The sequence below is a fragment of the Arvicanthis niloticus genome, chromosome 21, assembly GCF_011762505.2.
Source record: "Arvicanthis niloticus isolate mArvNil1 chromosome 21, mArvNil1.pat.X, whole genome shotgun sequence".
In the NCBI taxonomy this organism is placed as follows: domain Eukaryota; kingdom Metazoa; phylum Chordata; class Mammalia; order Rodentia; family Muridae; genus Arvicanthis; species Arvicanthis niloticus.
In genome coordinates, this window is record NC_047678.1 from 40,675,869 (window position 1) to 40,703,352 (window position 27,484).

The window sequence follows — 27,484 nt, forward strand, 5'->3', positions numbered from 1 at the left end:
TAAAGATAAAGAGATGCCACTTCACACAGCTGGGTACCATTTATACCCTTGTTTTTCTAGTCAAGAAGTCAAGGACTAAAGAGGGTTGTAACTTACTGAATGTGACATAGCAGGTGATGTGCAGGTCCAGAGACTGGCCTCACATTCCCCGGTCCTCACCCCACGGCCTTGCCTTTCCCTACGCTGCCTCCAAAAAACCAAACATGGACTGCTATGTCAGAATACACAAAACCAGGCAACATGGGAATAGTAGAAGCCTATTTATAGCTGGAAGTTTGAGAGGCTGGAAAAGCCCTCCCTTCCTCCCTTCCTCCCTTCCTCCCTTCCTCCCTTCCTCCCTTCCTCCCTTCCTCCCTTCCTCCCTTCCTCCCTTCCTCCCTTCCTCCCTTCCTCCCTTCCTCCCTTCCTCCCTTCCTCCCTTCCTCCCTTCCTCCCTTCCTCCCTCCCTCCCCCCCTCCCCTCCCCCTCTCCCTCTTTCTCTCCCCCTTCCACCCCTCCCTCCCTCCCTCCCTCCCTCCCTTTCTCCCTCCATCCATCTCCTTCTCGTGTGTGTGTGTGTGTGTGTGTGTGTGTGTGTGTGTGTGTGTGTATGTGTGTGCGCGCGTGTGCTCACATACACACAGTGCCTACAAAATCTAGAAGAAGCTATCAGGAACTTCCTGATGTGGGTTCTGGGAGTTAGAGATGGTTGTGAGCCTCCTGATGTGGGTGCTGGGAACTGAACCTGGGTCCTCTGAAAGAGCAGTAAAGCTCTCTTAATCACTGAGCCAGCTCTTCAGCCCTTTGGCAAAGACCCTTTTGCTGTGTTATCCAGAGCAGAAGATAGAAAGGCAGGTCACACATGAAACCCCAAGAGAGGAAGAAGGGTCTCGTTCCTAATAGGCCCACTCTTGAATGGCTGCACTTCCAGGATAACACTAATCCACTGATTAGGTTTGGGTTCTCCTGGCCTAGTCACCCCTTGTTAAGGCCCACTTCCAAAATCCTCACATTGAGGATTAAAGTTTATCATAAGTTTGGAAAGAAAGTACACTGGAGCCATAGCAGAAAATACTGGAAGAGAGTCAGGGTACACTTGCTGTCTTAGTCAGGGTACACTTGCTGTCTTAGTCAGGGTGTTACTGCTGTGAAAAAACACCATAACCAAGGCAACTCTTATAAGGACAACATTTATTTGGGGCTGGCTTACAGGTTCAGAGGTTCAGTCCATTATCATCAAGGCAGGAACATGGCAGCATCCAGGCAGGCATGGTGTAGGAGGAGCTGAGAGTTCTACATCTTCATCTGCAGGCTGCTAGTGGAAGACTGACTTCCAGGCAGCTAGGAGGAGGGTCTTAAGCCTACGTCCATGGTGACACACCTGCTCCAACAAGGCCATACCTCCTAATAGTGCCACTCCCTGGCCCAAGCACATACAAACCATCACAGTTGCACTAAAAACCATTGTGCAGAGAGAAAAACAACAGGTCAAATACTGAATCATTGCAACATCAACCCATTTGCAAGGCAAGGTTTCATCAGTGTGGCTGATCCACCAGCTCAGAGGCTCGAGTCCCTCCATGTCATCAGAGACCTCTCATGACTGTTACTCTCTCCTCTAGGAGGAGGACTGTTTGAACCAAACCTGGAGAATGAAGGGAGCACAGGAAGTGACTCCACATTCTACAGGCAGTCGGAAGGTAAGGTCGCTTGACTGACAGCTGCTGAGAAGTTGGAGGGCTCAAAGACTGAAATTAGCTAGCTGTGATCCTAACCATGCTGTGACGGGACAGTGAGAGCCCTGGAATTGGAAGACAGTAATCAAGCCAGGAGCCTGCGCTTCCTGTGTGAAACTATTCCCATAATTTACCAACATTATATCATATGCCAACACCCTCATCCGGGAATTACAGAATGGCATCAGAACCCTTGCTGGGACTTGGTAACCATCCCCATCACACATGCCCGGTCGAATGCCTAGCCTGGCCACTATTTGGAAAATGCCTGAGTTTATGGACTCAGCCTATCTATCAGGGCATCACCAGAGACTAGCCTAGAACCTAGGTCAGTGGAGTTACCCACTCATGTTTGCTGAGAGTGTGCAGCCTGTTACATGAAAATGCATTGGTGGGTAAGATATGGTTAAAGTACATTGTATACATGTCACCACAAAATCTAGTGTTTTGTATGATTAATACACACTTGTTATAAAATACATCAGGATTGGTGAGACAGCTCTGTCGATGCCTGCAGCCAAGCCTAATAATTTGAGTTCAATCCCTTGGACCAATGGTAGAAGAAGAAAACTGGCTCCCACAAGTTGTCCTCTAACTGCCCCACATATGCTATGGCATATACACACACATACACATGTACATACACACACACAAACACACTATACACACATAAATACATTCACATACACACATCACATACACATATACATATACACACATGCACATACATATACACACATACATGCACACAAACACAATATATACATACACACAACATATACACGCACACATTATGTCTATACATGCACAGATGCACACATAAATACACACATATCACATATACACATATACATATATACATACACAGATACAACACACATACACACATAAATACATACACATCACATACACATACACATGCATGCATACATACATATACACATACACACATAAATACATACACACATCACATACATATACATATGCACACATACAAACATACATACACATGGAGACACACACATACATATATAATAGACACATATACATACAAACATATAAACACATATACACACATACATACACATGCACAGACATACACACATATATACACACATATACACACAAACACACACACATGCACATACATACACACAGACACATAACACACAAACACACATGTATACATACACACATGTATATATACACACAGATGCATACATACACATATACACACATACATACAGATACACATACACACATACATACACATGCACAGATGCAGACACACATACACACAGACACATACACACGCATATACACATACATACACATAGACACATAACACACACAGCTACACACATATACATACATACACACACAAACACATACATACACATATAAACACATACAGATACCTATACACACATATATACACAGATACACATACATATGTACACACAGAGACAGATACACATACATACATTATAATTTTAATTAGAATAATCTTAACATATTGATGAGTATCATGGAGAGAAACAGCCATCTCCAGGGAGCCCTTCATGCAGTTTCAACTTGCACTTTATGTGTTCTCCTCATGGACTCATCTTATTAAAGCTTACATTAAACGTGTTCAGTCAACCAGACCTTGTAACACATACATGCTCTACCTGAGTTGCCTTGACCTTAGCTGGGTTTGTTTCAGAGAGTTCATTGTATTTTCCAAATCCCCCGTTCTGGCCACATTGGTGTCTCCAGGAGCCTAACAAGCTCAGCTCATGATTAATGAAGTAGTCACTGCATTCACACCTTGTCTCATTTCACAGATCATTTTCAGCAGCTCGACGGAGACTGGAATATGCTAACACAAGGCTAGCTTATAAATGGCAACAATAGATTACAGTTGAGAAAGAGAAACATGGGCACCATGCCTTTCAGACCCGGGATCCTGTGGCTGATGTGGCATGGACTCTGAGGCAGTCAGTGAGCAAGCTGCTGTACATCTCTGGGATCCCAGCCCAGGGTTGCAGCAGGAGGATTATGAGTTCAGAGCCAGCATAACCAATACAGCAAGACTCTGACCAGATGGGGGTTCGGAGAAGAGACTATTCCCACATAGAATAACATGTCCACTGACATGACTGATACAGGCTCAGCTGGCAAGTACTCACCGCACAAGTGTGGGTTTCCGAGTTCAGTCTCCCTCACCCACAAAAAAAAAACAGAGTGTGACAGTGTGCACGTATAGTCCAGTTTAAAAGGGCACGTGGGCTTGCCTTCATTGCGCTGAAGGATTTTCTCAGCAGTGTGGAACGCCAATAGTAACCCTCTGCTGTTTGTCAAATTACCTAGCCAGTCTGAGATTCACAGAATCGCCTGTGTAGTGTGAGCGCACGGCACCTCACTGGGCTACCGTGTTGGTTACCACTGTGAACTCCCAACTGAGTTGGATCATATTTCCTATTCAGACATGCTCAGATGCCGGTTTATGGCCTCAGTGTATGCTTTAAGCTAGGACCACGGCCCAGTGTCTCCGGGACATTTAACCATTTCTATCCGTGTCATCACAGTGGTAGGGTGTACAAGATGGGACCTATGCTGCCTAAGAACGTGGACAGAGAAACATTATTGTCTGACTGTCCCCTGGAGCCATCTTGGTTACTCAGTGGGAGACCAGAAAGCAGAGAAGGGAGGAGAGAAGACTCAGAGTATCACGGTGTAGGATGCAAGGGTTGGCAGGAGGTAGTAGCGAGGTCGAGGTCAGTAAGGAGGACAGTGGGCTCATGTCCTCACCTGAGCAGCTGGAGCCTGTCCCGGAACCCTAAGGGTTGAAAACAGAAACGTAACCCGTGGGGCAGTTGTGACCTGTCCCGTGTTCTGTCCCTTCCTAGGGCACAGCATGATGGACACCTTGGCTGTGGCCCTACGAGTGGCAGAAGAGGCCATAGAGGAGGCCATTTCCAAAGCAGAGTCCCATGGGGACAGCCTGGTAGGACTTCCTTCTGTGTGGTGGGAGGCGACAAGGTGGGAACATCCTGGCTCTCAAGAGTGAATGCTGGTGGTTGGGGGTCATGTCGCTGCATCTTTGAGTGAGGCTGTGTGAAACCCCTCTTTACTGTTGCTGGGACCCCTGTACAATGAGCCCCATGCCCCTTAATTCTCTTCCTTCCACAGGACAAACAGAACGAGGCCAGCTACCTGCGGGACCACAAGCAAGAGCTGGCTGAGGAGCTGGCTGGCACCATCCTGCAGAGGGTAGGACGATTCAGACCAGGCCAGGGCCTCTGGGGAGCTGGAGAGGAGACTCATAGAATGGGCCCATTTGCTGATGCCATGACAAAAGTCAAGGGGGCATAAGTAAAGCCACAGACTCCATTATGTCTGCTGTCCTTTCTCTCCTCAAATGCACTGGCTTGGCAGGACTCAAGGCCAAAGGCTGGGGGTGGGGGGCGGTATATGTCCCATGAACACGATGACCCATAGAGGTACCTGACAAAGGGCTGTCAGGAAAGTGTCTTGTGAAATGCCAGCCTTCATTTTCAGTCACAGTGACCCAAGCCTCATTCACACAGCAAGGCCACTCCTCAGTCCTGAGGATGCCCAGAAGTCTCATCCAGTCGTGAGTCAAGAGATATCATAGGGCCACATGCCCTTGAGCCCAGTGTAGGGTGTTAGGAGAAAGGACATAGCACAGGCTACCCTGCAGAAGGGAGGGGAATCCAGTCTGTCAGCTGTCCCCAGCAATTCCAAAAGCCAGAAGGCAAATGCAGCTATACCCTGCCCTGAAATGGTGGTGGTGCCTTGATCCGTGTCCATGCCTTGGCAGGCACCTTCGTTCTTAAATGCCCTTTCCTCGTGGCTCTGTCGTCTAAAAGCCCACTGAGGGCTGAGAGACCCCTCAGCTTGGTAAAATGTTTGTTGTAGATGCCGAGTAGCTTCTGCTTTCCATCCCAGGGGAAGCCACGTGGGTCCCTGGGGTTCACTGACTGGCCAGCCTAGCCCCAAATCAGCAAAATCCAGGCTCAGTATGAGACCCTGTCTGAAATAAAAAGTGGAGGAAGACTGAGGAAGACACCCAAGGTTGACTTCTGGCCTCCCCACATGTATGAACACACAAACATGCAAACAAATAATTACTGAAGAATTCCGTCTTGGCAGCTTGCCCTTTTTCTCAGCTGTCTCATCTGTAGAAGGGAGGGGCCTGGAGGAATCTCTTCCAACAGGATCATTCACTGCACATGGCTCTACCAGCACAGCTGATGGCAAAAAGGGACCTGGGGATCAGCCACTCCCCCAAGGCTTCTAGATACTTCCTCAAGTCAAGACCTATATCCAGAGATACCAGGGCCTATGTGCTATGCAGCTTTAGCTAATGCATGACTCTCTCTGGATCAGTGTTCTCAGCTGTCAGATGGGGAGAATGGCAGTGAGCATTGCTCAGAATTACCCCGAGGAATAGCAGATATAGGGCATCTGTAGTCCCCAGCATGGAGTCTAATGCCGGGTGAAAAGCTATGGCTATCAGAAAGACTGCACAATCTAGCATCCATAACCAAGGATCCAACATATGTGGGAAAAGGATTTCCAGAAGGTTCCACAAAGGACAGCTTGAACTTCCTGTGCCAAACAGTGGGCTAAGTCCACATGGACAAAAAAGGCACTTGAACTTAGCCAGTGGTCATCCGCTGTCCCAAAGCCCAAGTCCTTTCCAACACCTGTCATTTGAGCATCATCTCCTGGCACCTCATCTGTGTACCTACATGGTTACACCTGTGACAGCTGCACCTTTACTTAACGTGTAGACCTTTTTCTCAGTACTGTTCCCCAAACAGTAAAGCCCAGCAGCTATTTTAATAACACGTGTCACATCAGTGACCGTAAGTGATTTGAAGATGATCCAACACGGATTGAGAGCTGTATAGTTCCTCTAAGCAAACACACCATGTTAAATCTACCTCAGGTATCATTCCTCAAGTTCCATCCATCTTGATTTTTGATATATGGTCTCTCACTGGGACCTGGGACCCACAGATTAGGCTAAGTTGGCTGGCCAGTGAGCCTCAGGGGTCCTCTTGCCTATGCCTGCCCGGCACTAGAATTATATCCGTGAACCACTGTGCCCACCGTCTTTACAAGGGTTCTGGGGCTCAAACACAGCAAGCACTTTAGTGAGGGAGGCTGATTCCCAGAGCCAGTCCCCTGGAGGTCGAGGGGGTGGCTGCGTTTGTCAGAGAGCTGTAGGTCATTGAGACTGTGTGCCGTTCCACCACAAGGTAGAGCTGAAATGTTGGAGCTGACTAAGCTTCTGGGTGGGTAAAGAAATATCTCAAAGGTGATCCCTCCAGAACTTGTCCCCCACTTCCCCAGATTATAAGAAAGCAGAAGGATAAAGCTGAGCTGCCAGCCGAGGAGGAAGAGGAGGAGCCAGAGTGGCCACGCCCCCAAGGTGGCAGTGTGAAGGCCAGAGGTGAGGGGACCATGGCCCCTCCAGGACGACACAAAGCACATGCCGCCCTCTGGGTAAGTTACACAGCACTGCCACCCCACACAGATTCTGCACACTTGTGGCCCCACGGAAAAGGGGGATGCGCCTTATGCCATCTGCAGTTGAGTGTGTTCCCTGGGTCCTAGAGGAGAGCTGGGAGTGTGCAAGAGGACCAGGTGAGGTACAGGGGAGAGTGAGACACTGAGAGAAAGTGCAGGCTGCTGCGAACTTTTACACTGAGACCAATTTAGAGACTATGAAGATGTCCATAGGCTGTGTGTGTGTGTGTGTGTGTGTGTGTGTGTACAGGTGTGCATGTCTATGTATCTATCTGTGTGTAAGTATACATGTGTGTGTACCTGTGTACAGGTGTGCAGGTGTGTGTGTCGGTGTGCCGGCTTGAATGTGTGTGTGCCTGTGTGCAGGTGTACATGTGTTTGTATCTGTGTGCAGGTGTGAATGTGTATGAACCTGTGTGAAGGTATACATGTGTGTGTACCTGTGTGCAGGTGTTAATATGTGTGTACCTGTGTGTAGGTATGCATATGTGTGTGTATCTGTGTGTAGGTGTACATGTGTTTGTATCTGTGTGCAGGTGTGAATGTGTATGAACCTGTGTGAAGGTATACATGTGTGTGTACCTGTGTGCAGGTGTTAATATGTGTGTACCTGTGTGTAGGTATGCATATGTGTGTGTATCTGTGTGTAGGTGTACATGTGTTTGTATCTGTGTGCAGGTGTACATGTGTGTATACCTATGTGCAGGTGTTAATATGTGTGTACCTGTGTGCAGGTGTGTGTGCAGAGGCCAGAGGTCAATTTCAGGTGTCAAGCACAGTCAGCCTTGATTTCTTGAGATGGGGTCTTCTCTCTCTGGTCTGGAATTCACCAATTCAGCCAAGCCAGCTGCCAATCCCCAGGGACCCTCTGTTTCCACCTTACCAATGCTGGGATTATGAGTGTGCCCTGCTGTGTCCAGCTTTTAAATGTGGGTTCTGGGAATCAAACTCAGGTCTTTGCACTGTCAAGGCAAGAGCAGTCTTGCCCAGTCCACAAAGGTTCTACTTGCTCATACCAGTGCAGAGCTGAGACCTTTGCATTGAGGAAACAGAGCCTTTGAATAGTTAAAATTCCCAAGGTCCCCATACAGGAGAAGCTGACTTTGACCCCTGGTTAGCTACTGCCTACATAGTGAAGAGCAGGACTCCTTCAGATCTCTCATCTTCCAGGTCTCACTAACATGAACATCCAGGCTCAGGCCTCCCAGGCCCTCCTCCATCTCTGTAACCTAGCTCCTCCCATTGTGCCCACCCTTGCATCTCCCTCAGATGGGTAAAAACTGAAGAAAAAAAAAAGCAGAGGCCACGGGTGGGAAAGAATGAGTCAAAGTAGTGAGAAAGCAGAATACTGAAGTAACCCCAACATTTGCTGGTAGCCACACAAGACCCCAAAGATGGTTGAGTAAAGACATTGCTACAGTGCCACCTGCTGGAATCTGTTCTCATTGCAATGACTGGGGCCTCTTTCTTCCTGTTGCGAATTTAGCAAAATCACAGATGACTCCCCACCCCCACCCCCACCCTATATTGTTGAGCAACATCATGAAAGCCGTTCCAGATTCTAGACACACAGACGGCAGCTCTTGTGTCCTGGGGACGAAGTGTGGTTGCATACTTTGGCTTGTGGCTGTTTAACACCCTATAAGGAAGACCTTGCTACACAGGATAGATGTCTTTTTCCGTTACCCCGTCTCCCACTTTCCCATCTTCTTACATGACCCCCCAGGTCTTCCCGGGGAGTCTTCCTGTGACCCTAAGCCCAAAATAGTTTGTGCCACGTTTCCAGTAGTAAGCCGTGCTGAGAGCTCTGAGCCTGCTGGGTGTGGAGCCTTTTCCCAGGCTAAGAGTCCTTTGAAGCCAAGCTTACCGAGAACGGCACCCCTTCCCAAAACCCAGCCATGTACTGCAGCTGTTACCCCAGCACGCCTTGCTGAGTTTTGCTGTCTGTTCTGTTCTAAGCACTCATGTGTGTGTGTACATGCACGTGAGTGTGTGTTTAGATGCATGCGTGTGTGCAGGACTGCCTTGGGTGTCATGCCTCAGAAGTTGTCCACATTGTATTTTTTGAGACATCATCCTTTACTAGCCTGCTGCTCACCTGGTGAGCTAGATTTGCTGGCCAGCAAGCCCCAGGGACCTGCGCATCTTTGCCTCCCAGTACTAGAATAAAAGATGCATACCACCATGCGTGGCCACGCCTGCCTTTTATGTGGGTTCTGGGTGTGTGGCGTGGTTTTTCATACAAAGCAAGCACTTCTCTGACCGAGCCTTCTCCCCAACTGTCTCGCACCCTGAAGTGCACTGTGAGCACGTAGTAGGAGGAAGAAGATTCCAGATTATGGGCCAAGGCTGTGGCAGAAATTCCAGCCCCGGGATGATGATTCCGGTGTTCAGCTTCAGATCGTGTCACACGTGCTCACATATCTCTGAGAGAGACTCTGTGTCTCCTTGGCTCTCTCCTGCGGTAGGAGAGGCAAAAAGAGCCCTTGTCCTTGGGGCAGGAGAGTGTGTGGCATAGCAACCAGGCAGGAAGATGCTGTGTTCAAGGATCCTGTTACCTGTCTTGTGGATGTTTTTCATAGCTACGTCAATGTCCTTTTCCTCCTAAGCCTACCAGTGTTCAAAACAAACACCACTTGTGCTGAGCTCTGAGCCTTGCTGAGGAAAACAGCCTCCCTGTGAAGCGTCCTCTGCTTCTGGGGCCGTGTTCACTGCTGAGCCAAAAACCTGAAGCCTGGGGCTGCACTTAAAGCTCACACCTCCCTCTTTCCACAGAGGTCCCAGTCTGCATTCTCCTTTACTACTGAAGACACTCTGAAGACCTGTTCAGCAGAGGCTGCACCGAGGCAGCCCAAGGACCGTGCCCAGCGTCTGCTGGAGGAGTCTGCTCTGCCCAGCTGGAGGAGCATGGATGGACTGGATGGAACGAGTAATGTTTTTCTTGTTGTTGGTGGTGGTGTGTTTGTTTGTTTGCTTGCTTTGTTTTGAGACAATACCTCATGGAGCCCAGGCTGGCCCCCCAACTCCTTATATAGCCAAGGATGGTCTTGAATACTTGATCCTCCTGCCTCTGCTTCTAAATGCTGAGATTATAGGTGTACACAACCACTCCCTGGCTCCAAGTGAGTTTCACAAGTGCTGTTTGGGGTCTTGCTAGCTATTGCATGGCCGTTCAGCCCCTCCTCCCGTAAGTAAGTGTGTGTGTGTGTGTGTGAGAGAGAGAGAGAGAGAGGGAGTGTGAGAGAGAGAGAGAGAGAGAGAGAGAGAGAGAGAGAGAGAGAGAGAGAGAAAGGATCTCTGATAGGATGGCATTGTGATTTAGCTGTACATATATGCTCTCCCTGCTTACTCTAGAATGTCCTGCATCTTCCTTAGGGGCTAGAACTCACATCACCATCTTACGTGAAATGTAAGTCTCATGAAATGAAAAGGTCAAAATTAACTCAGCTACTTTTCTAAGCTCTCAGGCCATGGCTGTGACCATGAAAACAGAAGCCAAGGGCCATGAAGCCCCACACCCTGGGGTCTGTTCCTCACCTAGTAAACACATATGTACAGCAGAACATGGACCCGTATGTTGTTATGTGTAGCAGCTGTTAGTGGTATTCACAAACTGTTGTCAGCCAGACCCAGATCCCTTTCCTGAATAGCAAAAATACTTAACTGCAAAGTGACCACCCTAGAAATAAATGTCTGAAGACTAGCTGCCATTTCCTTTCTATAACCAACCAACAGTCTGTGAGCAAAATCTACCTTGTGCGAAGAATGGGAAATGTCAACTCTCTGTCAATCTAAAGATTTTCTGTGGGAGGTCACTTTCCTGTTAACCCCTAGTGCCTGATGGGTGAAGACTGTGCTGCTACAGCACAGCAACGACAGTACTCTGTCTGTGTGGCTTCAGGGTTTCTGTTAAGTGTCTTTTATCCCTAGATTCATCATTCAGACACACAGATGCCCACTTCCCCTCTTCTCCCACGTTCTCCCCCTTCCTGCCTCTCCTGTCCTCCACTTCTCCCACATCTGTTGGGAACCGCATTAGCCCCACATTCGAGCGCCAAAAAATGTCGCAGCCCGAGCAAAATGTTGAGGCCCGAGCTGCCCCGCGTTTGGCGGCCACTGTATCCCCGCCCAAGCTGCCGCTCCGGTCTGCGGGTCGGGGTTCAGCAAGAGAGAGAGTGAGGACAGACTCCAAGAATGGAGACCAGACAGAGTGTGATTCAATCCCGTTTATTCTTCAGTCTCTCTTCCTGGTCCAAGTCCTAAGTCTAGCTGTACTCTCTAAAGAGTCTCCCTAAAGAGTATATTTCTCTGCCATCCGCCTCTGCCTTTTATATGTCTCACTTCTAAGCCATGCCTTTTGGTCACACCTTTAATCATGCACTTAGGTCTTGTCTCTAAATCTGATCTCTACACTTCTAAGTCACACTCTTAAATTACACACCTTTAATCTCACACACCCAAGGTATCTAAACCAAGATTATCCGAGTGTGCTCAGCTGTTGTAGGCTATTGTAATCCAAGTCTCATGTCAGGGTATATGGCTCAAGATGGCTGCAAAGCTGATAGCCGCTTTCTGCTAAAAGTCGGCCCCCAACACACATCCCCAGCTTCTCCCACATCTCCAGCTTCTCCCATACCCCAGCTTCTCCCACATCCCTGCCCCCACTTCTCCCATTCCTCCACTTCTCCCACATCCCCAGCTTCTCCCACTTCTCCCACATCCCCCAGCTTCTCCCACATTCCCACCCCCCACTTCTCCCATCCTCCACTTCTCCCACATCCCCAGCTTCTCCCACATTCCCAGCTTCTCCAACTTTTCCCACATCCCCAGCTTCTCCCACATTCCCAGCTTCTCCCACTTTTCCCACATCCCCAGCTTCTCCCACATTCCCAGCTTCTCCCACTTCTCCCACATCCCCAGCTTCTCCCACTTTCCTCTCACCTCTACCTCTTCTTTATCTCCCTCCTCTCTCCCTCTTCTCTCTTTGCTCTCCTTTCTCTCTTCTCTGTCTCCCATTTCTTCTCTCCTCTTCACCTCCCTCCCCTCTCTGTCTCTGGGTCTCAGCCAGTTGAATCTCATCACTTCATATATTTATACTGGAGTATAAGCACCATACTTCCTGACCCACCCTGGAGTTTAGAGCTGTGTCTGGAAAGGCTTCTCCTCTGTCTCCCTCTCTTTAGCTATGGGAAGCTTCACAGTCACAGGAAACAGGCTGGGTTTCTGTCTGACCTGAGGCCTTCTGCAGGTAGCTGGGGTTCAGCCCTGGATCTGTTTCTAACATTATTTATTATTTTGGTGTTTTGTGTGTCTGTGCCTATGCATGCAATACCCATAGATGCCAGTAAAGGGCTCTAACCACTGGGCAACCTCTCCAGCTCCAAGCCCCACTCTTGGATTTGCCATTTCACTATGGCAGCCTATTCACAAATGGCTGTGAGGAAAGGAGCCAGCTGTTAGAATCCATCTTGGCCTTGGGGCATTCGAGAGAGGGGGGTGTCGGGGGCTGGGAACCTAAGGTACAAACAGATGGCCATGTCAAAAAACAAGACCTTAGCCTGGCTGCTGTAGCTATCACTCCCCTTCTGCCAGCCTTAGAACAGTGTGGGACAGCTCTCTCAGGAGGCCGGAAAGGGGCCGTGTCTCCAGTCTCACTCCATCTGCAAGGCCCCCAGGGATCCTTGAGGATTCTTTGTTTTAATAATATTTTTACTAAATTTTTCATGTATGTATTTTGATTATATCCACCCCATCACCTTCTCCCAGCTACGCCCCAGCACCCCTCAAACCATTTTCCTCCAATTTCATGTCAGACCATCATCATCATCATCACCATCGGAGTTTAGTTAGTACTAGAACATCAGCAACCCGCCAGGCTCCACATCTCCAAAGACAGTGACTCTGCCTCTGTTGGCAGCCATCAACTGCCAATTTCTCCCTGCTAGGGGTGAGAGCCTGTGAGCCCCTCTCCCATCTGCACTGGAAATTTCACAGACTTGATACTGTGAAGGTGTCAGGCAGGGAGCCTCGGCCCCTGTAAGTAGATGTGTGCAACAGCCATGCCATGCCCAGAAGTCAGCTCTCATTAGCAGCTCTCTGCCACATCCCCCGTCTCTTACAGCCTCTCTGTCCCCTCTCCCATAAGCCTTGGATGGGAGAAGCTGATACTGATGATACCTGTGTATAACTCTTAATGTCCTGTGAGTTGGGTGTGCACTCCTGGTCTCCCTAAGGCGGTCACCCCACAATCTCACAGGAACCTCAAGGGAGATGACATGTACCTCCCAGCTCGCTCCTACAGTAATAATGGACCCCTCTTGTTTCTTTCTCACCTGTACCCCACAGATCTGGCCCCACTTTTGCAGAGCCCCGATGGCAACTGGATGACCTTGAAGGACAATGGTAGACAGCCCCCAACCCGCCTGCTGGCCAAACCGAAGAGTGGGACCTTTCAGGCCCTGGAGGTGGCGTCCAGTGTGACATCTGCCTATGATGAGATAGGTTCTGACAGTGAGGAGGACTTTGACTACAGTGAAGCCTTGAGTAAGCTGTGCCCACCATCCCAGGGCAGGCTCAAGCAGCCCCAGACTCAGCCTGCACAGGCCCAGAGTTCTGGCCAAGGTCCCTTAGCCACCTCTCCCTCAAATCCTGAGGCCATGTGCTCGGATTCAGAGACGTCCTCTACCAGCTCATCTCGGGAAGCTGGCTGCCGGGCTAAGCTGTCCTGGCTGCAGAGAAAGGCCCCCAAGAACCTTGCAGCAGAGAAGATGCACCTCCAGGGAGAGCTGGATGTCAATTTCAACCCTCAGGCAGTTGGTGGAGAGACTTCCGACAGTAGCGATCCAGAGGAGACGCCCCGCACTGCAGAACGGAAGGCCAGGAGGTGGAGAAGGGCCCGGATGGGCCCAGAGGAGTCAAACAGGGGGCTGCCTTCACCTGGTGCCCATTCACAGGCTCTGCACACAGCTCAGGTAAAGAAACCTGCAAACACACACATACTTTGAAAGTAGGATGACCCTTCTCCGCATGTGATGCCCTGGAGACCCTGGGTTTGGGCTCTGCTGTCTAAGATTCTAATTGGTCTTGCTGCCAAGCAGTGACAGACAGGAGGCAGGTCACATCAACCCTCAGTGGCTCTGTGTCCTTGCATTAGACTTTCTTGTCACTGTGAACAAACACTGACACACATTGAGTTGTCACTTGGGCACACCTCTCTGGAGGCTTCTGTGTGGGTGCTGGGTCTCTTGAGCTTGACCAGAACATGTCGATGGTGGGAGCTTCTTCAGTTCATGGTGGACAGAATGAAGAGAAAGGGAACATGGGAGAGAGCCAGGGCAGGGCTGGAGAGTAGGCTTGGTTGGAAAAGGGCTCACAGTGTAAGTTTGAAGCCCTGAGTTCGATCACCACCTACAGAAAAAAGCCAAGCACAGTGCTATTCTGGTGCTGGGAAGACAGGGACAGGGGATTCCTCACAGTCACCACTCTGCCAGCCTAGCCTACTCAGCTCCAGGCCAGTGAGAGACCTTGTCTCAAAAAAAAAAAAAAAAAAAAAAAAAAAAAATGGATGCCACCTGAGGAAACACCTGAAGTTAATCTCTGGCCTCTATATTTTCAACACATACATCTTCACAACACAACCATGCACACACATACATACACACAAACTAGTTCATTATTGATTTTTTAAAAACTAAGGCAAGAGATATATCCCAGGAGGATTCCTAACCGTTGCATGATTCAAAACGGGTGCCTTCTGTTTACTACAAAGAGGCTTCAGACTCACACGCAGGCATCAACCTTTGAACGGCACCTGTCCTAGTCAGGCTTTGTATTAATGAGATGAAGCACCACGACCAAAAGCAATCTGAGAGAAGGGGACGTGGGGATGTATCTGCTTACATCTCTCGGGTCGGGTGGTACTTTGTCACTGAGGAAAGTCATGGCCAGAGCTCAGACAAAAGGAACGTGGAGACAGACGCCGAGGCAGAGGCCATGGAGGTGCTGCTTACTGACCTGCTCCTCATCGCTTGCTCAGCCTGCTTTCTCCTACAGCCTAGGACCACTGGCCCAGGAGTGGCGCCGTGAGCCATTTCACCTTAATCATTAATCCAAACAATGTCTTGCCCACAGGGCAATCTGGAGAGAGGTTTTCTCAACCTCTTCCCAAATGATTCTGGCCTGTGTCAAGTTGACAAAAATAAAGCCAATGTTCTGGCCTGGTGACCAGAACAGCACCATTAGGGAGGAGCCAGAGGCCAGCCAGAAGCTGCCTATTACCTCCTTGTCTCTCCTCCCTTGGAAGGACCTTGAGTAAGTAGCAGTACCCTCTCATAGCCACTAGATGGAGATGCTGCTACACTGCGCTGGGTGTTCAAACCTGCAGTTTCCTTTCGTAGGGCAGTTCTCTCTGCCTCCTCCAAAACACACACACCCCGCAGGTTGAAATAAAGTAAAATTTACATATTTAAACCGTTACTTCAGGAAAAATATAAATAAATTAACATAAGACAAAGGAAATGACCTGCTATAATATACAAATATTAAATATTTATATTTGTATAAATATTGTATTATAATATATATACAAAACTATAATATACAAGTATTAAGGTATCCCAGGGGCATTTCCTGCCAGGTATGGTAGCACATGCCAATGATCTCAGTACTCCAGAGGCAGGAGGATAATGTATTGGAGGCTAGCCTGCACTACATAGCAAGTTCTGGTCTATATAATAAGACACGCACCCCCCTCCCAGAAAACAGACAGGGCTGAAGAGATGGCTCAGCAGTTAAGAACACTTGCTGCCCTTAAAGAGCACCTGGATTTAATTTTCAGCGCCCACATCAGGCGGCACACGGTAACTCCAGTTCCAGAAGACCTGACATCCTCTTTCCCTGCACAGAGGGCACATGCACACATGTGGTGCTCATTCAGACAAAGAGTCACAAAGAATTTAAAATAAAATAAAAATGAACAAATTAACTCAACGTTACTTTCCCCGCCCCGGGCCCCTACAGGTGTATTTTGTGTGAGGCTATTTTCTTAGTTTGGGTTTCTTATTGCCATGATGAAACACCATGACCAAAAGAAAACCGGAGAGGAAAGGGTTGATTTGGCTCACACTTCCACATACCTGTCCATCATCCAAGGAGGTCAGGACAGGAACTCACGCAGGGCAGGATCCTGGAAGGAGCAGCCGATGCAGAGGCCATGGAGGGGTGCTTCCTACTGGTTTGCTCTCATGACTTGCTCAGCCTGCTTTCTTGTAGAACCCAGGACACCACCCGGAGGATGACCCCGCCCATAACGGCCTGGACTGTCCCCCATCAATCACTAATTAAGAAAGCACGGTACAGGCTTGCCCGCAGTCCCATGTTATGGAGGCATTTTCTCAATCAAGGTTACCGTTTCCAAATGACTTTTACTTATGTTGCATTGACATAAAACTATCAAGTACAGCCATCTTTCTGTGTTCATAGGCATGCAGTAGACTTAAGACTGTAACTCAGCAGGTCTGTCTGTGTCTGGCATCATGCTGTCTGTCCGTCTTCTTCCACTTCTAACTCTCAGCCATAAGTGATACAGAGAGGTTGGCCCACACCCATCTGGGCATTCTAAGTACAAAAGCTTTCAGGAAGGCAGCGTACCAAGAACAGGGTATCAGCTTACCCAGAATGCAGGCAATGAAGAACACACTGTCTGTAGAAAAGTTAAAACTGGGATCTGGGAAGATAGCTTGGTGGGTAAAGTGCTTGCCTTGCACCCGTCTCATCTCAGACACGTGTAAAACCTCAGGCATGGTGGTGCAGGTTTGTAATCCCTGTGCTAATCCCCGTGCTAATGGGGCAGAGACAGATCACTGGGCTCACTTGCCAGAATGCCTAGCCTACTAGCAAGCTCCAGGCCAATGGGAGACACACACACCCCTTTCACACACACACACACACACACTAAGAACAGCAATAAACACATTGAAAGTCTTTATTAATTATCATATTTAATTAAGTACATTGGTGAAGGGGTGAGTGTGGGTTTGTACATGTGAGTGGAGTGGCCAGACATAGATGTTGCGAACCAGATTCATGTCCTCTCCAAGAACAGGAAGCGCTCTTAATTGCTGGACACCTCCACAGTCCCCAAATGCTGTCTTTGTGTCAACATCTCCTGCTAATCACAGACAGTGCTAAGCTACAGTGCTGGTGACAAACTCCAGCAGACAGAGTAGCTTCCAAACCCCACTTGGGGGCCACTGGCTCTTCCTTGTCCCACAGTGATGAATGTGTAAAGACATTATCCATGCTTTCAGGCTGCAGACAGGCCCACAGAGTGTCATTGTGCAGACTTAAAGAGCGTCAAATTAAGCTCTCAGTCCTCACAGCTATTTACATAGCCACAGCGTATGCGTGCATTTCGCGCTTGTCAACAATGTCATTAGCAGCCTGTTCAATTCATGCCAACTCCGTGTGAGAAAAAACAAAACAACAACAACAACAAAAAAAAAAAAAACCCAAAACTTTTTTAGTTAACATTTGCATGGTTTCCACTGAGATTGTTTCTTCCCTAGTTTTAAATCTGTTTCCATTCTTCTCTCCTATGAAAAGTATACTATGTTTTACCTGTCACCTCTCTCAGCTATTTATCTTATATTTTGTTGTTTTGAGACAGGGGCTGAATATACAGCCTTGCCTGGAACTCACTGTGTAGACCAGGCTTTCTTCAAACTCACAGACATCCTCCTGCCTCTGCCTCCCAGATGCTGAGATTAAAGGCATGTGCTTAAGTACATTTTACATATAAACTTTTTGCTTAATAGCGATGGCTAGGTGGGGTTGGGTACATACTTCAGTTGGCAGAGTGTTTGCCTGGCTTGCTTAAGGAACTGGGCTTGAGTCCCAGCACTTGATAAATAGAGGCAGGAGGCTTAGGTGTGTGAGGCCATCCTCAGCTACATAATGAGTTGAGTTCAAGGCCAGCCTGGGCTACGTGAGACCCTGCTAATTGTCTCCTTTATCATTTTGTTAACCAAAGCCATTAATTGTCAAGCTTATGCTTTTTTTTTTTTTAGAATTTATTTATTTATTTTGTGTAAGTACACTGTAGCTGTCTTCAGACACCCATATGAGGGCATCAGATCTCATTATGGATGGTTGTGAGCCACCATGTGGTTGCTGGGATTTGAACTCATGACCTCTGGAAGAGCAGTCAATGCTCTTAACCACTGAGCCATCTCACCAGCCCCAAGCTTATGCTTTTTCATGATGCTTTTCAGGTCTGTATTTTCCATCAAGACTCAGATAGTGTTAGACATCCACATGAAGCTTAGAACAGACCACTCCAGACCAAACGGTTGGGGGGGGGGGTATTATTCAGGAGATAGAGCAAAGGTTGGGAGGGGGGAGAAGTAGAGGAAGAAGGTGAAAGAAGAGAGGGAGGTCAGGGGGTTCTGCCTGTTTTATATGGGCAGTGACGTAGCCTCTCCCGGGTAAAGGTGAGGTAGCCAGGTGGATCCTGGGAATGTATGGTGGTTGCCTTGGCAACGATGTGGGGGTCGCCTAGATGTGATGTCACTGGGTTCAGAGCCTGATACCAACAGATAGGCTTTGCTTCTCTGGGTGTGAAGTAAGAGCTAGCTTTTTTTTTTTTTTTTCCAAGTTATTTGTTTCCAAATCATTAATAAGTCATCTGCCATGTACCGGCTGCATCAGATGCCTTCTCTACACATGAAGTTTACTTTGTTGCCGTGTGTGTTCTTTGTTCCCTTCTTGTACAGATCTTACTGTTTTCATTATAAATTCTTTACAGTACATGTTGCTGTCTGGGGAGCCTCCCCTCCCCCACCCCTTCTCCGTTCCCCACCCTTGTTACTTTGGTTGATACATCATTTTCAAAAACTCTCTTGGCATCTCTCAAGCCTTTACTCATATAATTGCTTTCTTAAAATCTGTTCAATTTGAAAAAAAAAAAAAAAAACCACAAGTTGTATTGGGTCGTGCATAGACTTAGGAATAATTTATGTCTTTGTAAAACTGAGTTTTTCCATCCAGGATTGTCCAGCACTTGGAAGGTTTTTAGACTTTTGTTCAAACCCCCTCGTGCTTTTCCTGTTAAGTAATTTTTAATTTACATTTTCATGATGCCGTAGGTGAGAGTTTCTTCATCTGTCATGTGTTCTGATCAGCGCCTCTAGAAAGAACAGCACTGACTTTGTTTATTGTGTAATAACAGCACTCTAATGGATCTTTCGTTCATTCTGCTAATCTTTCATGTGGTGTTCTTAGCTATTCTAATTATCTACAAATAATGAACTCATGTGTACTGGCGAGTACTCTGCCATAGAGCTCTCTCTCCTCCAGTCTCCTTCTTCCTTCTCTTTCTCTAAGGACCTTCTTTGCTTTGGAGACAGAATCTCTTTAAGGTGCGCAGTCAGCCTTGAATTCACTGTCCTCCTGAGCTTCGGCCTCGTGAGTAGCTGGAATTACAAAGGCCAAGGACACTTTGGTCTTTTCCATCTTTACAGTCATTCCTTCTCCTGTTTTCCTGCAGTGGCAGCAGCCTGTGCTCACTGTGAAATGGTAGCAGTGGGCAGGGCCTTTCTTCCTTGGTGACCCACCCCAGTGACTCTCAGTCAGGTCTGCTGCTTGCTTCCAGTAGTGCAGCTCTTATCAAAACTAAGAAGTCTTTCGTAGCCCCAAACGACGTAAGTCAGGGATGGGTTTTTGATTTGATTTGGTTTCATAAGACAGGGTCTTCTCACTATGAAGCCCAGATGACTCAGAACTCACAAGTGACCTTAATTTTCAGTCTCTCAGTTTCAGGCTCCCAAGTGCTGTGATTCCGAGTGTGAGCCCTGTGCCTGGCCAGTTTTTCTTCTAAAATCTATGAATGTTGTTAATCACATTCATAGTTGTCACAATCATAATGTTGATATATTTCTTCATTTTGAGATGGCTTAACGTTTGTTATATATGATTTTCTAGATCATGACTCCCATCTGTAAGAACTGAATTCTACTTGTATTCTAACTTGCTGAGTTCAGCATCAGCTTCTAAGAATGGCCTGACACAGGCCTGGAGAGAAGGCTCAACAGTTAGGAGTTCTTGCTGTTCTTGCACAGGACGAGTTCAGTTCCCAGTACCCACATATCTGCTTACAACAGCTATAATTCCAGCTCCACGGAATATGATGCCCTCTTCTGGCCTCCACAGGCACTGCACTCACATGCATATACCCACAGATAGATACACACTTAGGCACATAATTAATTTCTATGTAGCATGCTGGGGAATTGAAAGTAAGGCTTATTCTCAGATGACAAAGTATAAGACTCAGCTATGTGTTCTACTTGTTTGGTTTCTGTTCATTTTGTTTATGGTATCTATTTATCCAACATTTCTGAACCAATGAGGTTGGCAGAGTACTGCAGAGAAGAGACCAAAAATTATACACTTAAAGGGAAGAGACCAGCTGGATCCACCAGTTCTTTTTCTTGTCTATTCCTATGGGTCTTTTTTTTTTTAATGGAAAATTCTCCTTTTACTGGCAACAAGCTGATTTCCATTGCTCTTTGGCAATAGAGTGCCATCCTTTTGTGGATCTGCCTACACAGTTTTGGAAGAAGACTTGGCAAGGTCGTGAGAGCTGTTAGCCAAACCCCACTTTAACATGGGAGCTGGCTGGTGTGTTTTTCACTAATGGGAACTTGAGGGTTACAGACAGCTGCTATTTTAGCTTCCCGCAATGCTTTATTTTTGGTAATACTCATTAGTAAAGATGTTTTCTTGGGAGTAAATTTGGTTCCATCCAGCATTCTAAGTTCTGACTATTCTCTAAAAATGTGTTAAGAACATTGGACCTAATGATGGCTCAGCAGACAAAGCAGGCTTGCCACCAAGCCTGATTACTTGAGTTGGATCCCCAGGATCTACATGTCCAAGGAGGAAACTGACTGCCACAGGGGTCCTCTGATTTCCATATCTGTGCTGAGGCATGTAAAGGTCCACATGCCTACACATATACACAAAATATACATACATACATACATACATATAACAAAGGACCTTGCCATCTGAGCAGCTACTAATCTTTGTATATGATAGATTAATAACAGATAAATATTCCTTTATTTACTATATTGTTCATAGAAACACACAGAAAAAAAGAAAATCTTAGTAATGAGAAGAAAAAAATGAGATGGAGTCGTTCAGAAAATGTGTAACAGGGGTCCTGGTAAAGCAGGTGTAAGATTTTCCATACTTACCTTTCAGAACAAGAGGATGGCAGAGAACATGTCTGCGAAGTAAGAGTCCTCACTGAATCACCCTCTTCTTAAACCTTTCTGTGCCACAGGTCATCTCGATACTGGGCTTGGTCTTAGCCAGAAAGCAGGGGAGTTATAGGGGATCCTTTTGAGAACCTAACAATCACCACAGGCTCCTGGGGTTCCCCAGCCTATAAGAGTCATATTCATAGAAGGAGCTTAGCATGTAATCACCCAATAAAGCAGGATCAGGAGGTATGGTTATTAACTAAAGGGGGTTGTAGTTATTAGAGTATCACACAGTATGGCTATTAAGGTATCACATAGTATGCCTTACACATGCACAAGGACCCATTAGTTCTGGAATACTAATCTTGCCTTTTTTCTTTTGAGCTGGGTGACTGCAACACTTGAAGTCTCAGCTCAAGCATTGCTTTCACAGGGATGCCTTCTCTGTGTCTCTGTGTGATGTGTAGGATCCCTGCATGGCTTCCCTTACACACCATTTGCTCTGCACCTAAAGGCACCTTGGATCCATGAGGAAGATTTTAGTCTCCTCTGTTAGCAGGCTGCTGGTGGGAGGTCCAGACAGGTGTGCCCAGCCTGGTGGTGCCATGTGTGGGAGCACAAGAAATCTGAAGGTAAAGAAGAATGAATTTGGGTCTGGAGAGATGGGTCAGCAAGTAAAATTCGTGTCTTACAGTGCATGGATATGAGTTCAACCCCAGGATTCTTAGATAGATAGATGATAGATAGATAGATAGATAGATAGATAGATAGATAGATAGATGACAGATAGATACCAGGTGTGGTAGTACATGCCTGGAATCCTGGTACTGGATAAACAGTTCTATTCCTGAGACTTCCCTACTTAAGAAGCCCCACACAAGTAAGAGGTGGATCCAGGGAAGCAGTGAGAGCTGACCCAGGGCAGAGGTGCACAGGCTGGGAATTCCAAATCTCAGAGCAGAAGCCCTATTCTCAGGGAAGGGAATAAAGTATTCAGGCATGTGGAGCTCCAGGCAAGTGAGAGATCCTGTCTCAAAAGCAAACAAACAAGGTGGACTGTGGCTAAGTGTGGTGGTTTGAATAAGAACAGCCCGTGGGCTGATATATTTGAATGCACAGTTACTGGGGAGTGTCACTGTTTAAAAGGATTAGAAGGATTAGGAGGTGTGGCCTTGTTGAAATCCGTGCAACCTTGTTGCAGGAAGTATGTCACTGAGGAGTGGGCTTTAAGGTTTCAAAAGCCTACTCTCATTTTCTCCCTCCCTCCCTTCCTCTGTCCCCTCCACCCTCTGTGGATCAGGATGTAGCTCTCAGTTACTTTTCAAGCACCTGCCTATATGCTGTCATCTTCCTGCCATGATAATATATAGATTAAGCCTCTGAAACTGTAAGAAAACCCCCAGTTAAATGCATTCTTCGTGAGAGTTGCTGAGGTCATAGTGTCTCTTCACAGCAGTAGAACACTGACTAAGACACTGTGGAGCATAAGCCAAGGTTGTCCTCTGGTCTCCCTGGTTCATGGACCACCCACCCACATACACAAGAACACAATTCAAACACGAGTCTAAGCCTGAGGCTCATCTACCTGGGCTCTTTAGCCAAGTGTTGAATGTGTTAAAGACAGCCAAAGTAAAGTGGAAATCCAATCAGGAAAGACTGGCTGTTGCCCTGGGCTTCCTTCCTTGGGGGTTCCTGGGGACAGTTGCAGCCCACTCAGAAGCAAGATTCGTTTGTTCCAAAGATAACGGCTCTTATCTCTTGGCCCTTTCTCCCTACAGGTGTCAGACAATGTGTCAGAGACTGACATCAGCAATGAGACTCAGAATTCCCGGTCTAGCACAGACTCTGCAGAGGAGAAGCTGAGAAACAGGCTGTACGAGTTAGCCATGAAAATGAGTGAAAAGGAGACTTCTTCTGGGGAGGACCAGGAGTCAGAGTCCAAGATGGAACTTAAGAACCAGAAGGGAAGTCTCTCTTCTGAGGAGAACAGCCAGGGTGTCCAGGAGGAGCTGAAGAAGGTAAGGGGCAGGACACTCCTGCAGACGGTGATGCCCATAGCAGCTGCAGGGGGTGCAGACACGCCCTGGGACCCAGAAAGCTTCCCCCTCAATGCTCAGCCCAAGTACTTGGGAGAAGAGGAGAAAACTTTCTCAGTCATTGCCAAGGACAATCAAGGAAGGGACCTCACTGTCCTCGGACGTAGTCCCATCATGTCTCCTGTGGTCTCTCGTCTCTGAGTCTTCATCCCCCAACCTTCCCTGTTTCACACATTGTTATCTGACTCCTCTCCTTTTGCCCATGGTTTAGAATTATGCACCGCTCTAATCACTCTTAAAAGCAGCAGAGAGGCTTTGGTGCACGATATGGAAGCTTTGTGTTGAAAGTGGCCATCCAGAATCTTGGGCTGGGCCACTTTCGGTTTGTTTACTTCAGCCTGAAATTCCCTTTCAAACCAATTTTACAGGGATCCCAGTGTTTCAAACAGGTCAGGCCTGCTTTCAGGATCGAAAACCACTGGATCTATAGCCCCACACACCTTCCCTCCCTTACAGGCCTTTCCTTACAAGCAAACGCCTGAGCCCCTAGGTACAGGATTTGAGTAGCATGAAAGACACGCCAACCCCCAGCACAGAGGGGTCACAGATGCCTCCCCACCCTGCCTCTGCCTACCACTATGCTGGTTTTCCCTTCACAGCTTCTCAAGACATGTTTACACTGTGTATACCTGTCTGCCACCGATAAAGGGAAGAGAATGACAGGTTGAGTGTCCCTTTGACACGTTGTAGATAGTTATAGAGAAGGGTAGGTAGATAGATGAGAGATAATAGGCAATGGACAGATAGATGGTAGGTAGATGGTAGGTATATAGATAAATAATAGACATTGATAGATTAATGATAAACTGATAGATTATATATTGATTGACAAACAAGCAGATAGATGTTCAGACAGACAGATAATGGGGGGGGGGGCTCTATAAACACCATGTCCAGTAGGGTGAGGTCCACATGAGGCAAGAAAGAAATCTGGTTCAGTACAACCCAGAAGCTGGTGCTGGCTCAAACTTCTAGAGTCTGACCCCAAGCAGTTTGTTTTAGACATCTTTAAGCACAACGTAATTTTGTGAAAAAAAAAAAAAAACCTCCTGGTATTGATGAACTCGATCCCATATGTACATAAGTCATGTTTACATTGAAACTCTTTACAAAGTACACACGATCTCTTCTGTTGACTGAGAAACCATCCTGCTGAAGATAAGGATCTAGAGTGACTGAGATCAACACGTGAGTCCCGTGTGACCTGGCCCTACAGTTAACACAGAAGTCACCTGGGTTACTGTAAAAGTACATGCAACATCTCACATAAGGATGGGTTCCAGACTGAGAACCAATGCTTGAGATAAAGGTCTGGGAGGAAAAGTCTGGGATAAGCATTGTAGTCTAGGGGATTCGGGCAGTTTGGGCCCTACAGATAGCACAGGTCACTAGGCTATTAACTGCATTCATTCCCAGACTTCCAGGTGGAAAACAGACTAGATATCTCTTCTGTCGAAGAGATGACATTGCTTGCTTAACATTCCTGGTTTCCCCGGTGCTTATTTGTGAGCACAAAGACCTCATGCCTTTTACAGATAATAGATGGTAATAATGATATATTGATAGATGATAGACTTATAGATAATAGGTTGATGAGTAATAGATAGACAGATAGATAGATGACAGACAGACAAGCTCATTAAAATAACCCTTTGATACAGATGTAGATTATTCAGATGGGGAAACTGCGTCTGGGTTATCATGGCCTGCAGCTAGTATAAGACCTGAGGATGTATTGCAAACCTTGACCTCAAATCATTAGCTACCCTCTTTGTGACAGGCCACCTCTTCATTGGCTCCAACAGGACTTCATCTCCCAGTGCCTGAGGCTCTTATTACACTAAAGGTTATGTTTCACATTTGAGAGATGGTTCTAATAGAGACTTGCTTCTTGGGTCCTTTCCCCATTCCAAGGTCACACCATGGTTCCTGGTGACCCTTTGTGTGTGTGTGTGTGTGTGTGTGTGTGTGTGTGTGTGTAGGAGCTCCCACACTCTGCTAGGCAGCTGAGCCAGCAGAACCAGTGCTATAGGGGAGAAAAGTCCACTATAATGACACCACATGATATCTGTCTAACAGTGGTCAACATAGGCCCTGGGGAAAGGAGAGACTGTCACATGACATCTGTCTAACATTGGCTTCATAGCCTGTTGGCTTTGTTATAGTTCCAAATCTCTAAGAAAAACTCAGGCTGGACCAGTGGCAAGGCATGCTGGGATGAGGTATGTGCCACCACCTTCACCGGTCAGTGGGGATCACATCCTCCAAGCTCCCCCACCTGTCTGCTGGACGCACCCCAGGAATGATGTGCAGGGAAGGAAGAGTCACTAGGGAAGCAGCAAGGCTCTCCCACACTCACGCTTAGCTTTACTTAGACTCCCAAGTGAATCCGTTCCTCAGAGTTCAAGTCCATCCCCCAGTTTACCACAAGCTTATGAAGACTCCACCAGGTATCATTCATACACCCTTCCAACCCCTGCCAAAGCAGACAAGACAACTGGAAAACCGAGATACAGAATCACAGGCTGGATATTATCAAGCAGAGAGATGTGCTGTGTACAGATGGGTTTTAGGCTTTGAGTGTTTCGTTTCGTTTCCTTTCATTGTTTTGAGAACTCTGGGCTTACACTGACATCTTAACTGTTACTGCTGCTTGCAAGCACCCGGTTGTCAGCCTTTCTTGCCTTCACACCCACTCTGGCCTCCTTATGGCTCCTGGCCCTTCCTGGGCCCTCTAGGCCTTTCCCTCTTCAGTGAGTCTGTTCTCACAGCATGCTTGTTCTCAGCATGCCAACAAGCCTGTCTGTCTGTCTGTCTGTCTGTCTGTCTGTCTGATTTCTAACTTGATCCCTAGGTCTTTATTGTTGATTGGATAAACACATCTTGCCCTCTCGTGTAGAACAGGGATAATTATAACTGCCTTTCAGAATTGGTGAGGCTTGAATTATGCAGTGTAAGCTTCTCGGGCACAGCAGGGAGCCCAGCAAATGTTAATTAGCATACACTCTGTAACAAGCTCCAGAAAAATCAACTTCACAAAATACTGTCCATCTGCTGGGTGCTGAGCACGGCGAGTTCGATGCCTTGCGGCGTACAGACGCAGATCTGTGTCCACAGCTGGTGCCCTTCACGCTGTGCAGAATGTCAGTGGGGGGGACACTGCATGGGACTGAACCCAAGTTTCCATCTTTAAGGTCAGAGTAGCTGGGACATCACCCATAATCCAGCCACTACCAGTTCATACAACAGAGAGGGGACAGGGAGAGGGAGAGAGAGAGGGAGGCAGAAAGAGAAACAGAGACAGAGAGAGTAACATTTGTCTCTGCTTCCTGGGAGCTGACATGCAGGTGCATGCAAGACTTGTGATACTAGAGCCAGTTTGGTGACTTTAATGCAACTTCTTCTCTAGAATGTGAGGTTTCCAGTTCTTGCCCAACAGTAGCAGAACCCCTTTAGAAGCATGGTTTTTTTTCCTTGTTTGGAGTCAGACCCTGGACGTAGGCAGACTGACCCCTCAGATGGCCTGAATGGTTCACTTCGGCTGGATGTAAGTGGACCAGAGAAACTGCAGAAGAGTGACCTTGTAGAGCCTTGTCTTAAATGTCTTATAGGTCTGTTCTAAAACCTTGAGGCAATTCGTTGTGCAAATTGGTCTTGTTTCTTCTTTAGGTGGCTATTCTTGTCCCTTAGACCCAATGGTCAGCCTTTCCAAACTCTGGTCCTCGGAGTGTGGAAATGAATACTGGCTTTTCCAGCTCTAGGCTGGACCCATCCCCAGCATTTTCTAGGAGAACATTTTGGTCCAGTGACTAACTTACCTCTCAGGTGTCACACTCCTAGAAAAGGATGTGTAGAGCCAGGA

General features: G+C 47.3%; 1 protein-coding gene across 8 annotated transcripts in view; it reads left to right on the forward strand.

Moving 5' to 3' along the window:
* The window catches only part of Myrip (myosin VIIA and Rab interacting protein), a 177,135-nt gene that overhangs the window by 123,997 nt on the left and 25,654 nt on the right, over positions 1–27,484 (forward strand). For all 8 annotated transcript variants that reach the window (XM_076917359.1, XM_034483845.2, XM_076917361.1 and 5 more), the window contains 7 exons: positions 1,602–1,679; positions 4,607–4,704; positions 4,890–4,970; positions 7,083–7,235; positions 10,035–10,188; positions 13,605–14,230; positions 23,305–23,544. In XM_076917359.1, coding sequence (XP_076773474.1) covers positions 1,602–1,679; positions 4,607–4,704; positions 4,890–4,970; positions 7,083–7,235; positions 10,035–10,188; positions 13,605–14,230; positions 23,305–23,544 — 1,430 coding nt within the window. The remainder of the gene's footprint in view (positions 1–1,601; positions 1,680–4,606; positions 4,705–4,889; positions 4,971–7,082; positions 7,236–10,034; positions 10,189–13,604; positions 14,231–23,304; positions 23,545–27,484) is intronic.